General features: G+C 42.8%; 2 protein-coding genes across 2 annotated transcripts; one reads left to right on the top strand and one right to left on the bottom strand.

Moving 5' to 3' along the window:
* Positions 1–86: 86 nt before the first annotated feature.
* Positions 87–1,555, top strand: FAHD1 (fumarylacetoacetate hydrolase domain containing 1). The gene has a single exon (XM_082292443.1). It carries the CDS (start codon positions 165–167, stop codon positions 834–836), a length of 672 nt encoding a protein of 223 aa, XP_082148569.1. The 5' UTR covers positions 87–164; the 3' UTR covers positions 837–1,555.
* A 1,676-nt stretch (positions 1,556–3,231) lies between these two features.
* MEIOB (meiosis specific with OB-fold) lies at positions 3,232–13,532 on the bottom strand (the record flags this gene model as incomplete). Its single annotated transcript, XM_082292103.1, has 13 exons — positions 3,232–3,345; positions 3,612–3,698; positions 4,196–4,379; positions 4,711–4,864; positions 5,336–5,437; positions 5,791–5,886; positions 5,971–6,023; positions 7,544–7,644; positions 7,953–8,148; positions 8,523–8,595; positions 9,159–9,290; positions 10,036–10,093; positions 13,464–13,532. 13 exons carry the CDS (start codon positions 13,530–13,532, stop codon positions 3,232–3,234), a joined length of 1,419 nt encoding a protein of 472 aa, XP_082148229.1.
* Positions 13,533–13,830: the final 298 nt, after the last annotated feature.

Here is a 13,830-nt window from a genome sequence, read left to right on the forward strand (position 1 = left end):
CCCGGCGTGCGCGGGGGCGGTGCTGCGCCCGCCCGGCCCCTCGGCCCCGGGCCCGGCCCCTCGGCCCGCCCGCTCACCCGGCGGAAGAGGAGCAGGAGAAGCGGCGGCGCCGTGCGGGGCACGGCAAGGACACGGCAAGGGTGCCCGGGAGGCTCCCCGCGGCCATGGCCACCTCCAAACCCCTGTCCCGCTTCTGGGAGTGGGGCCGGAACATCGTGTGCGTGGGGCGCAACTACGCCGAGCACGCCAAGGAGATGGGCAGCGCCCTGCCCGCGGAGCCGCTCTTCTTCCTCAAGCCTTCCTCGGCCTACGTGCGGGAGGGGTCCCCCATTGTGCGGCCCTACTACTGCCGGAACCTGCACCACGAGGTGGAACTGGGGGTGGTCATCGGGAAGAGGGCCCGGGCCGTGCCGCAGGACGCGGCCATGGAGCACGTCGCGGGCTATGCCCTGTGCTTGGACATGACGGCCCGGGACACGCAGGAGGAGTGCAAAAAGAAGGGGCTGCCCTGGACCTTGGCCAAAGGGTTCGGCTCATCCTGCCCGGTCAGTGACTTTGTGCCCAAGGAGAAGATCCCAGACCCGCACAAGCTGCAGATCTGGCTCAAGGTGAACGGAAAGCTGAGGCAGGAGGGGGATACCTCCTCCATGATCTTTTCCATCCCTTACCTGATCAGCTACATTAGCCAGATATTCACCCTGGAAGAAGGGGACTTGATTCTGACGGGGTCTCCCAAAGGAGTTGGGTCCGTGGAGGCCAACGATGAGATAGAGGCTGGCATCAGGGACGTGCTGTCCATGAAGTTCAAGGTGGCACAGCAGACACGGGGATCCTAATGCATGGATCCAGCCAGGAGCCTGCCTGGCATGAGGACATCTGGGAAATGAACACTTCCATGGCCCCAGGTGCCCAATGGTCTGCCACATATCAAAGGCACGGAACCCAGGACCCCAGAAGGCATTTCACTGACACAGCCCCATTTCCATGGAGGCTTCAGCAAACTTGGAGTCCAGCCCAGCCTGGAGCAGGTGGTGGCCAGAAGCTCCAGATTCCAAAACCATACCTGGGAACTGGCAATAGAGACATTGGGGAGGGGAATGGGGCTGGTCATCCTTCTGTGCGTGCTTCTCTTCTGCTGATGCTTTGAGCTTTTCCGGTGTATTGCCTTAAAACAAAAACTGTTGATCAAAACAATTCAAATGATGATGCAGGAGCTAAAGCTTGACCATGCTGTGGGAAATCAGAGATGTATGTGTAGATGTGCAACCCTAAATCAAGAATTGCAGCTTCACAAAGAGTTTCTCTCCTCTACAAGAGAAAGATGTTTGATTTTTTTTGATTAATTTCATGATTCCCCCCTGCTTTTTTCAAACATACAAATTAAAGGAGGATGGCTTTTCCTCCCACTCCAAGGGGCGAAGGCAGCAGGAAGTGTGCCAGATGCTTGGCAGATTGGTTTTTTTCCTCAACTGAGCTTTAAATATGTTCTGAAATAATGAAAATAATGCAAAAAGATCAAGAATAAAGGAGCATATGGGTAAAGATCACCACTAAACTTGTCTTTACTTTGACTGATTTTAATATAGTTTTAGTGAAACTGTAACTGCAGCAGTTGCTGTTACCCAGTGCAGTGCAGCAGTTGGAGTTTTTAAGTATTTCCAGCTGCTGAAAGCCACACTGGGTAACTTTCCCATTTCCAACTCCAGCTGATCTAACACTCCCCACCAGTTTGCATGACAGCAAGTTCTCTTTCAATTCAACAGAGCAAGTTGTAAAATATAATTTAAAAAATCCTCCCCATGCAAACATCAAAACTTAGCAATTTCAAAGGTTGCGCAGAACTGGCTCATTTCTAACAAAAACAGATGGATTTTTTTTTTTTTTTACATAAATGCAAAGCACCAAAGTTAAACACTTGCATTTATCAGAGCCAGATCTTAATAACTGCTAGGAAAAGATTTTAAAAGTGGGGAGTTTTACAGAGAAAATTCCTGTTTCCCAAAGAGAAGCACCTCTGTGAGAGCAGCGTGGTGCAGGGTGCTGCACACCACACTGGGAGAAGAAAGCAGAACACGGTGTAGAATTTAAATAGACATTAGGGTGAGCAGTTCTGGAAGAGGAAGGATGGAATTAAGTGTCTGTACTGTTTGCATTTCCTCCTGCCTGTCAAAACATTCCCATCTCTGGCAACAGCAGCAGGGCATCATTTGCAGTTTGGTCTCCAGCCCTGGGTATTGACAGGACTGCGATTGAGTTAGTGGAAACATTCCCTTCAGAATGGGAATTGCTATGGCTGGAAAATGTTGAATCGTTTGTTGCTACAAGAGGGATGCCATGACCCAACACTGACAGCATTTTTGGGGTCTTTTCACCCATGTGAGTCAGGGATGCAATCTGGGGTTGCTTGTCAGGATTTCCTGTTTCTGTGGATGTTTTCTCTGTGCCATGTTGCTTTAAGGGGTAGGGAGGGCACCAGGGGGATCCGAGTTCCCCAGGGTGTCCTGGCCTAACAAACCCTTTGCCCAACAGAGGGGATCTCCGTCTGTTTGAAATAAGCCGAGTCCCAACATGCTCAGAAGGTGAGAATGTAACAAATACAGCAGCATGAGGGGAAGCTACGGACAGGAATATATTAAAAATAGGGGAAAAATACCTGGAGAAAGGCACAGTGTTCATACCTGGGTTCCTTAAGTCCAGCTTTGGTGAACGGAGTCCTGCTTACAGTCTCAGCTTGATTGTTTGCTTGTCAGAAGTCACTGCTAATTGATTACTCTGCTCTAATTAGACTTAGTCTGCCCAGGGGGGATCACTCCTGCTGTTGCCCAAAGTTCCATGTTTGGCCTCACCAAGGTGCACCACAAACACAGGCAATATTTCAAGGGGGAATTCTTTATTTCTTTAACAAAAAAGCAGCAAAGCAGTTAAAACCACAGAAGCTCAGCAGATCTGTCTTGACCTATTTGTTATTTCTGATTTTTTCAAAGATCTCAGCTGAGTGAGGAAACCTTCCAGCCCTCTTGGAAGGGGTTGAATTTGGTAGAATTAACTTTTAAGCTGAGGCCCAAGTACACTTTTAAAAGTGCCATCACCCAAAAATATGAACTCAGAAGCCCACTTAGAGGTATTGTAACATGCACTCCTTCTTTACCATCAGAACAGACTTGGCAAAATCCAACAGCAGCAGAATTCCATCTCTAACAACAGCGTGAAGGAATTCTTTCCTAGCATTTATTAATATTTCCAATCTCTTCCCAACACGCTCTGACTCGCCTCCACAGGATCTGCCAGTTTGCAGGAAAGAAGATTCACTTTTAATCCAGTTCTCCAGTTGGGTGACAAAGTAACCTGGAAAAATAATTAAGGATCTTTGTTATCACAGCACCTTGACAGAGATTACTTTCAGATGTCAAGAGCATGTTTGACAGATTTATTTACATCATTTCCTGTATGAGTACACACATACCTGTCACTGCTGAAGTAAAACACTTCCATTTTGTCCTGGAAGTAGGGAAAGAGAGTGGGGAGATGGGAGAGTAAGAAGAGTTTGGCCAAAAAGAACAAGTTTAAAAGTGAAAAACAGCCGCTGTTTTAAATTCACATTAAATACTAACTTTGAAATAAATCTTGCTTCGTTCCAAGAGGAGTTGCCATTTCAGTGCAGTCTTCTGGTCTTCTTCCAGCATGAGGAATTCATGGACCTGTTAACAGGACACCACAGAACACTTCAGCAGGTAGTTAAAACATCTCCACAACAGAATGATGATAAAAAGAACATCTTACATATTTTTGTACATTTCTAAGCTGTATTTTTCTGCTTTAACGTGGTATTTGGTGTGATATATGTACCAAGACAGTCAAATCAACAAGAATAAATTGCAGGGTGTTTGAGAATCAGAGTGAGGGATTTCCAGCCACGTTCTCAGAAAAGCAGAGTTCTGAATTGGGTGTTCACTCTTACATTGAACACAATTCTTGTTGACAGCTGCTGATTTCCAGCTTTTGCCTTGTCAAACAGCTCTGTGTGTGTCCGTCCATCCATCCATCCATCCATCCATCCATCCATCCATCCATCCATCCATCCATCCATGCCATTTTTGTAACTCTTGTACACACACAGAGAACATTTACATATATTTGTAATTCTCATCAGGCTCCACAGCTCAGCTCAGTAAGAGCAGCCCGATTCACTCCTTACTGTGCAGCCCAAGGTTTCCTCAGCTACGCAGTCAGACAGGTAGCAGGAACGCAGGGTGCCTGTGTGATCTGTCACATCCACCAGGATGTCAAAGCTGGCAAAGGTGGACTTGCACTGTGGAGAGACATGACTGCAGAAGGTGCAAGTGTTTGACACTTCATTCACGATGAACCGGCAGATTGAGCTGAAAGGAGAGAATTCATGCAGATATGCAATTTATTCTTCCTAAAACATTTTTCTAGACTCAGATTTCCCAAGACACTTTGTCTTTAAAAAAATTTCTCATCTCCTAAACTCATGAGTCTGTCTGAGACAAAGTGGCCTCTTTCTTCTTCACTCTACAACCACAAAGAGCAAGTCCTTCACAGAGCCCAGAGCAGAAACCCACATGGCATCCTCCAGAGGAGTTTTATTTCTTCTCTGGGACTGGACTAAAATATTGTTCCATCTCATGTGGGTCTGGGCAAGAGGGACAAGCAGTTTTTAGCACAAATTCCAAGCAAGCAGTTGCTCACCATCTGTTGCGCAGAACTTTGGACACGTTCTCATCGATGTCCAGGGTGGAAATGTAGCCGTAAATAATTCCATGGAGAGGGTCCAGTTTCCCATCACTCTGGAGAGCTTTTTCTTTCAGCTGTTCTACTGTATAAACATCCACTACAGTCTCCACTACGAGTTTAAAAGACATGTTAAGTGTGTCTGAGCAAAAAATGATTCAGAAGAGCAACAGCAAAATGGATCTTAAGGCAATAAAAAGGAGATTTAAAGTAGCAGAGAAGCCTCCCCCCCTCCCCCCCCAAAAAAGTGAAACAAAAAGGGACTCAGATCAGGAATATATCTCTTATTTAATCTTTATATCTTCCAAATGGAGTTTTTGACAAAAGCTTTCCCCCTCAATCTTCCATACTTATTCCACACAGAAGGAACACACCAGAGAGGCTGCAGCTGGCACAGGCAGCTGAAGATACTTAATTGATAAAATCAGGGACAGCCTGATAACTACAGTCCAAGCTTTAAATATTCAGCCAGGCTGTACCTGAGTTTTGTTTCTCTGAACACACAGAGCAGGAATTCTTTCAGCTGCACTATGAAATTACATTGTGGAGGTAAATAAAATCAAATATCTGTGTCCATGCTTACAGTTAATGGTTTCATTTGCCAGCTCCTTCACTGGGTTGGGCAGAGCTCCTGCCTGGGCACTCTCTTTGATGAAGCTGAAGAGAACATTTGCTTCTGCTGTTTCTGAAGATGCATTTTTAAAAGTTATTAGTATATGTTGCATGTAAAAATCACAGCATTTTTATATTTTACAAGTTTTTATTCTGGTAGCACCAACACGTTGGAATTAGCCAAGATTTGCTTTTCTCTTTTTTATTTTAACTGTTAGTCCTGCATGGAATAAACATATGAAGGAAAATAATAAAATTTTTAAAATAAAATAAAAGTAGAAGCCAAAGGCATTGGTCATCACATAGACAAAAAGCAAGGAGCTTTGTGAGAAGCAGGCAGAAGAAATCACAGTTCCAATAGATTAATTAATGCATTTTAGCCCAGAATAATTACTAAAACCAAAGAAATGCTTCAGCAGCTCTTACCTGGGTTAGTTGTAATGATGGTTTTGGATATCACAGTTGCAGTCATGCAGTTCCTAAATTTGTCAAAATTGATTCTCACATCTGATGCGAATATAACTGTGCACAAAAACACCCCCATGTTACTGTAGAATAAATGTCACATTAAGAACTACAGTAAAAACATAAACCAGACTGTTTTACCTGTTTCTTGGGGGATCCAACTCTGTGCCAGCTGGATGGATTCATTATCCCAGCTAAATTAAACAAAAGTGGATGTATCATAACATTTTTCAAACAGCACTCAAACTATTTCGTACTAAACTACTAAATAATGTAGTTGTAATCAAAATGGCCAAAGGGGATATGACTCCTTTGTGACACGCATGGCATTGAAATTCCGTGTGCCTATTTTATCCCATGCCAAACAGGATAAAATAAAGATGGGTTTCAATGCAGGATATACCTGGGGAAATGCTGTATTTCAGCTCTTATCAAAGTCATTTCTAGCTAAAGCAAACCCCAGTTAAAAGAGCTGTTTGTGAGCTGGGCTGTGCTGGGTCAGGCTGATTGCTCAGTTCCCTAGGCCAGATGCGCAGCCACTTCCCAACAATGGGATCTTTGTGACTGGGGATGATGAGACTGGAGTGAGGTCAGACATATCTCTCAAAAATGGCAATTTCATGGTCTCTTGATAAAATCTCATTCAGTTCCTCTCAAATTTGGCTGGCAAGAACACAGCCAAAGCACGGATTTGTTCTGGTGGGTTTTCTCCTTAATCCTTGGAAAAAGATTTAAGATATTTCCTTTTTATCTAATATTGCTCTGCCACCTCTTCACTGCTGAGCTCTGAAATACCCTGGCAATGCCCAAGTCCCAGCACTGAAAGAGAACTGTTGGAGGAGCTGCTCCAAATTAACCCTGAGCTGGAGGATTTCACCCCAGAGATGCTTGTTTTGGGTTTGTGGGTACAAATTGTGTTAAACATCCCATGATAAACATACTTGATTATAACACAGTTCCTAGCTCACAGTGCAGGGCAGGCTGCCTACTTCCCTTGAGGGAACAAAGGTCACTGAAGTAATTTTTTAACCACCAAACAGCAATCCCAAGGCAAGGGAATACCCACACACCCTGGCACATGGAAAAGCCACAGGTTTATTGAACAAATGAACTCTGGGCAAAATGCAAGGGTTCCTCTGTAAACAAGGCACTGTTTACAAGCAGGGATGGGGTAGGTGGAGTCGTGTTTGTAAACAGGCCAGAGTTTGAAAATACAGCCAAAGTCGTATCAAAATGTTTCTGCATTATTTTAGATATTTGAAAACTATTTAAAAACTGTTTCAACCTATTTCCACTCCACTTGCAATTCTGCTTGGCCTTAAACATGGATCATGCTCTTCTGTTTCCTGCCCCCCTGTTTGTGGAAGAAACACAACAGCCTTTGCAGCTGCTTTTAAATGCCATTTCCTGAATTAGCTCAAATGTCCTCATTTTTAAAAAGGAATTATTTGGAACTAAGCTTTATTTTGCCATCCATGAGCCAGCAGCCTGTCAGTAAGCCATAAAACGATGCAAGATATATAAGGCCACTCTAATGACTCTCTTTTTTAAATTCTTTTCAGTGTACATTGCTGCCTCATCTCAGTTGCCTCCTAAATAACAATATATTTAAATAAAAAGACAAGCTTATAGTTAATTAGTGTGTGTTATAGCTGATTTCTTTACCTGTGCTTGAATGAATTTCAGTCTTTTATAGAATTAAAGAATATTTTACCATACTATTGGGAAAGACCTCTCTGTCTCATCGTACAGCTTTACTTCACACCTCTGTCCTTTTCTTTTGTCTGAAGTCATAAAATACTTTGGCTCCCCAACCTTTAAGAAGAAAGAGAAGTAGTCACTTGTCCTCTACTTGGTGTTTAGGAGAATAAAACTCATAACCTAGAAAATAGAAAGGTTGGAAAAAAGGGGGAGAAACTGTCTAGACTACTAAAAAGGGGATCATTTAATTTTTCCCTTCATTTTCTTGCTAAAAATCTCATCAAAACATGTGTGTGGATATTGTCACTCAGCTGCCAACCTGAGCAAACTGAGCCCTGGCCACTGTGAGGCCCAAAATCCATATTGACACAAATTTACAATGAAGTTACTCATGGCAGAGCAGAGAAAATCTCCTCACTTACTGACATTACAGCTGCCAGCACGTTGAGGACTCTCCCATGGAGGCTTTGTCCATTTGCCACGATGTCCCCCAGGGAATAATAATCCTGAGGGTCCTTGACAGGCAGGTGCAGCAGAGACAGGAGTCTGGTGTCTGTGTCGTAGCAAGAAGATGTTTTGACCACAGAGTGATTTTCACTGAGCAATAATTTGTAGCAACTAGAACAGAACCAATCACATGGATCAGCACTGCACTCACTGACGCATCAACAGTGTGAAATGTTAATTCATAGGAAAAACCTCATTCCATTTTAGTTTTTCCTAAAGGTACAAAAAAATTCTGGTAGGTTTTACTCAAAGAAGGAGATTTACTCTGTTTAGTAACAAAGAACATTATTGCTTTATGACCATCTATTTATGAAATATATTCTCCTTTGAGATTTGACCAGACATTGCTGAGCACAAGAGGGAAGGTACAGCTACACAAGAAGAAAACACCAAATATTTCTACCAATTTCATGTTGCTGGAAATTAGAGCAAGTCTTAACTTTAATCTTTCTAGAAAGAAATACCACGCTATGCTTTAAATTTACCTAGGAGTTACAGGGTTGAATTTTTCTTCTCTTTCTGCTTCCTTTGACTGAATTAAAGGATTTTCAATTGTAACTGAAATAAAACATTGAGAAGTAATGTTAGAAATTGATTATAGATACAATTACAGATATTCTTGTGTGTATGCTCTGCATGCTCACAAGTTTTACCCAAACAGCCACGGGCAGCAAAATCTTTCTATTAACTTAAAAAGATAAAAGCACATCCTGTAAATAAATACAGGATTTTTGTTGTGGTTTTATGAGCAATCATAGTCATGGCTATAACTGAGGGAAGACAAACACCGAATGGCTTTACAGCTTATTTTTCATCATTTATAATCACATAATCATTTATAAGACCCCAATATAATGTAAGATTTTACACTGATTAACTGCAGGCCAGTTCTGAGCTGCTGCACTCAGTGTGTTTCTGCCTGGTCTTTTTGTTGACATATTTACTGGGCTAGAGTTTAAATCCTTGGAATCTTGCTCCTTTCCTCTTTATACTCAACAGAACCGAACAATTTGTTTCCAATTAGGCTGTTTGCTGAGTCCTCAGAGCAAAACACAGCAAAGCCACCAGCACACCACTGATTTACATGCAAACGAACGTGGTAGGAATAAAGTCCAACTTACCACAGTCACCAACTCTGAAGCTTTCTGAAAGGGATCTGATGTATTCTTCTCTGCCCCAGGACTGGACATTTATGAAATAAGTTGGGGAATCACGAATGGTAAAACTGAAGGTGTATCTTTCAGTCCCAATGTCTGCAAAAATAAAGAGCACTGTAGCAGTTCCTCAGCACAGCTTGATTTCTAACTAGAATATGTGTACAAAAACTACTATTTTGAGGTTTTCCTGGATTTTGGCATGAATTTTCTCCCACTGGAGGCCAGCAGGTGGTGCAGGAACACGGTGGTGTTTGGGAATGGGCTGCAATTCCTCCTATACTGTACTTCTCCACCTCGCCCTTAACTTCAGCCTTCTCCCGGAGCTGGAATGGCTCTCCAGGACTGGAGGTGCTTCCTGACAGTGTCTGTACCAACCCTGACTGTAGATTTGTTATTTCAATATACAATTAATGCTGTATTAACAACATATAATTCCCATTTTTTCCCAGATGAAGCTGTTGCTACTCAGGCCAGAAATTACTTGTGTCACTTCTCAAGACAGGTCCTCAACATTCCTGTTTTAAGAGAGAACGAATATGAAGGCACTAGATCCATTCCAGCAGTATTTATGGAAGAATGGGTTCATATTGGTTCCATCTTCAGAACATGAAGCCCTTCCATGACAGAGTTTTTCCAATTTCTAATTTATATGGTTTAGCCAAACCAATGCTGCTCTTTCATCTTGGTTCTCAAACACACACAATTTTTTTTTTTGGTGCATTTTTATTTTATCCATTTTACACTGAGAAATCTGTTTATCATTTAAATATTGATTTTGGTCATCTCTGCCAAATTACACTGTTGAAGGAAATCAAGTAAAAAGAGTTTAAAGAGACTGTACTTTTTCGGTCTGGAAAGCTTCTGACATCTGTTTTCCCAATAACCACCCCGATTACATTCTGAAAAATAAAAAGATTGTAGAGTACAAGTATTAAACCCAGATGTAGATGATGAATTGGATTTCATGGAATTATACTCTGCTGATGATAATAAACATATTTCTGACTGGTAATCATTTTAATCTATTTATTCCACAGTACCGTATGAGCTAAAGAGTAAAACATAAACACACAAGTTTACTTTAGGCAAAAATTGTGACTAATAAAAATATTAAAATAAATACATCTGTTTCTGTTTGTGAAGAAAATGGGAGAACAAAAGTTCACCCCAAACCTTCACAATTTTGGCTGTTCTACAGCAATCTCTCCTCAGGTAGGCAGCAATGTTGTTGTTTCATGCTCTCTGCACAGGTCTCAGATCTCCTCAAATGCTCCATGAAAAGTCTGGGCAGGATTTATTTCACAGTTAAATGTCCAAGGTTTTCCTGGCTGTCGGCACCATGAGCCACACGTGTGCACCCACAGGAGGTTATCCTGGCCTCATCCAAGCAACCTAAATTTCTACAGGTGCCTCTCTCTTGCTGTCTTTCAACTGACTCCAAGGGAGCTGAGGCGAGGAACTTTTCTCTTAATTCAAACCAAAATCAATCTTATTCTGCTTTGCTAAACCTGTATTTATTATGGAAAAACATCCTGTTCTCAATTGTCAAACACAACTACTGGGAGCAAACACACGTGTAGATATAAAGTCATATCATATCATATATCATATCATATCCTAGCTGTGTGGTGGGTTGTTATTGTTTTTCAGGTGGTCCTAAAAACTGTGAGAGAAGAGTTTTGCAGTGTTAGTTTGGTATTTAAGAGGTAAGCAAGGAAAGTTAGAGTGGGACAAGGACTGCAAGGAGAGACTGACAGTGCAATACTGCCAGGATCCTTCAAAACATGAAGCATTCCACATCACTTCCATTTCATAGAATCCTGGAATGGTTTAGGTTGGAAGAGGCCTTAAAGCCCATCCAGTCCCACCCCCTGCCATGGGCAGGGACACCTTCCACTGTCCCAGGTTGCTCCAGCCTGGCCTTGGGCACTTCCAGGGATGTGGCAACCACAGCTCCGTCACACATCCCCCTCTCGCAGTACTACTGACTGTCTCATTCCAGCAGAATTCCAGAGCCAGCTAGGAAGGGCGGGGTTACAATTCAGTAACCCACCCAGGATTAATTTTGTACCTATTCACGAAGCAGCGTGACCTGCCTGAGTTCACTGCAACAACATTGACACGTGCTCAAAAATCAGCTCTCCCGTTCCCAGTTTCCTTGGAATCACTAGAGGGAGCACGGGAACTGCCTTAGGCTGCAGGGATGGAAATACTCAGTAAGAGGGCACTTGTGTACAGCAGTGTAATATCTCCCTTCCAGACTAACCGAATACTTTATGTCCACTGCATGTAGTGATTCTGATTAGGATTTTGTTTTTCTGTTTTGGGTTTTGTTTCTTAATTTCAAAAAAAATCTATTGAATCAGAGTGCAACATTCCCTGTATCTCAGCACCAGTCCAAAGAACTGACATTTAGGATGAGTGCCCACAGAAATTAGGCTGATGTAAATATCCAGTTTCCCAAAGAAATCTGCTCCGGCCCTGCTGAAAACGTGTTCACCTCTGTGTCTCCAACACCAAGCCTGCATGGGGAGCTGGCAGAAGGAAGGGATCTGGCTAGAAACTATTTTGGACTAAGGAAGGGAGAAAAACTTCCAGAGATCATTTCCTTGATCAGCTCATTGTGCAACTGCCCAAGCACTAATTTCCCCAAAAGAGGAGGGGAACACAGCCCCCACCATGCTGCCGGTTTTGGCAGAGCACTGCTTAAGGCTGCTCAACCAACTCATGAACACACTGCAAGTGTTTACACTTGAATCTCTTTCACTTTTCAAAATAAACAGCAAACGAATAAACCGTGACATTTTCATACTTCAAATTGTGTGTTCAGCTGTTTTAACGCCTTAACACAACACACACTGATCATTCCATCATGAATTACTATTTTATAAAAACACTTTCATTACCATGTGTTGCTAACTGCAATACTCAAGATTAGCTTTATTTGTAAAATAAAAGCTTTTAACTGGGTTAGTGGATCATTATTTGGGAGGAACTGTTAATGACAGGTTAAGTTAGCATTGCTAAAGATCAGTTTGGATCAATATGGCTGTGAGGGGATAGAAAACTTCTCTTAGATCATCCCTTTTCTGTAATTCCTCTTACAATTTTTTAAAGTAAGTGAGAAAAGAAAATTGTGCCATCCCAAATAAAAAGCTGTGGGAATGGGAAAACGCTGTGTTTTCACTCTTTTCAGGAACATCACGACTTCCCTGGGGCAGGGGAGGAGGGATTCTGCCTCTCTGCTCAGGTGAGACCTCACCTGCAGAGATGCCTCCAGCCCTGGGGTCCCAGCACAGGAAGGACATGGAACTGTTGGGGTGAGTCCAGAGGAGGCACCAAAATGATTGGAATGGCTGAAAGAATTGGGATTGCTCATCCTGGAAAAGAGAAGCTTCAGAGTGACCTAATTGTGGCCTTCCAGTGCCTGAAGGAACTGACAAGAAACATGGAGAGACTCAAGGGATGGAGTGACAGGACGAGGGAGAATGGCTTCACACAAAGAGAGCAAGGTTAGATGGGATATTGGGAAGGAATTTTTGGCTGTGAGGGTGGGGAGAGCCTGGCACAGGGTTGCCCAGAGAAGCTGTGGCTGCCCCTGGATCCTTGGAAGTGTCCAAGGCCAGGTTGGACAGGGCTTGGAGCAACCTGGGATAGTGGAAGATGTCCCTGCCCATGGCAGGGGGTGGCACTGGATGGACTTTAAGCTCCCTTCTAACCCAAACCATTCTGTGATTCTACAAAAACCTGCTTTTTTATCCCAAAGAAACAGAAACAACCTTGCCATGGAACTGTTTGATTTTTACCCAGTTCAAACACCCTTCAGCAAGAGCTGAGTGTGAATAACCAGGGCTGTGTCATTGGCTCAGAGGCACTGAGCACTCCAGGATCAGGCCCTGCGTTCATAGCGTGCCGTGAGAGACTGTTGAGGTCACAGATGTATTGTGGCTGCATAATGCTGACTCTGTAATGTCTTTAATAATGTCTTCACTAATTCAGCATCCATTTAAAGTGCTACAAAGAAGCCTCTGATACATTGAATTGTCCGGTCAATATCTGTGGTTGTGGTACCCACAGGCTGTGGACAACAGCAGCATCAATTTTCATTTTGCTGCTTTGCACACAAAGAAGGGAAGGTCCTTTCTACCCAACAATTGCACTAATGCTATTAGTACCTAAATACACATCAATTACATAATTTTGCAGTAATATAAGACAGTCAGATACAATTTCATCTGGGAACAAAAGGACCATGGCTGTGAGACTTACAGGACGAGCAAGGTTTGGATGCAGATCTGAAAGTGCAACAAAGTCCCGTGCTGAACGAGAATGAGCCATTCTTTATCTGAAACTTGAGGAAACTGACTTAGATTTTGTAAAAATCCAAACAAATCACTTAAGACCATTCACAGCGAGAATAACAAGTTCGTTTTTAACATAAATGTTTTGACCTAATAGCATCTGTTTTCAATAAGAAAACAAACCATCTGAAGTAGACAGTTCTTTATTGTTTGGATTCGGTGATGGAAGTTATGAATTTTACGGTGACGGCTCTACCTAAGCTTCTCAAATAAAGGCCTGTAATTTTTATTTATAATTCATCATTAAATTGCTCCATTAGCACCAGGCTCTGAAA

Source organism: Coloeus monedula (genome assembly GCF_965178545.1).
Source record: "Coloeus monedula genome assembly, chromosome: 16".
NCBI lineage: Eukaryota > Metazoa > Chordata > Aves > Passeriformes > Corvidae > Coloeus > Coloeus monedula.

Excerpts from the sequence above, each read along its gene's own strand:
- FAHD1 (XM_082292443.1), top strand. The coding sequence starts at position 165 with ATGGCCACCTCCAAACCCCTGTCCCGCTTCTGGGAGTGGGGCCGGAAC.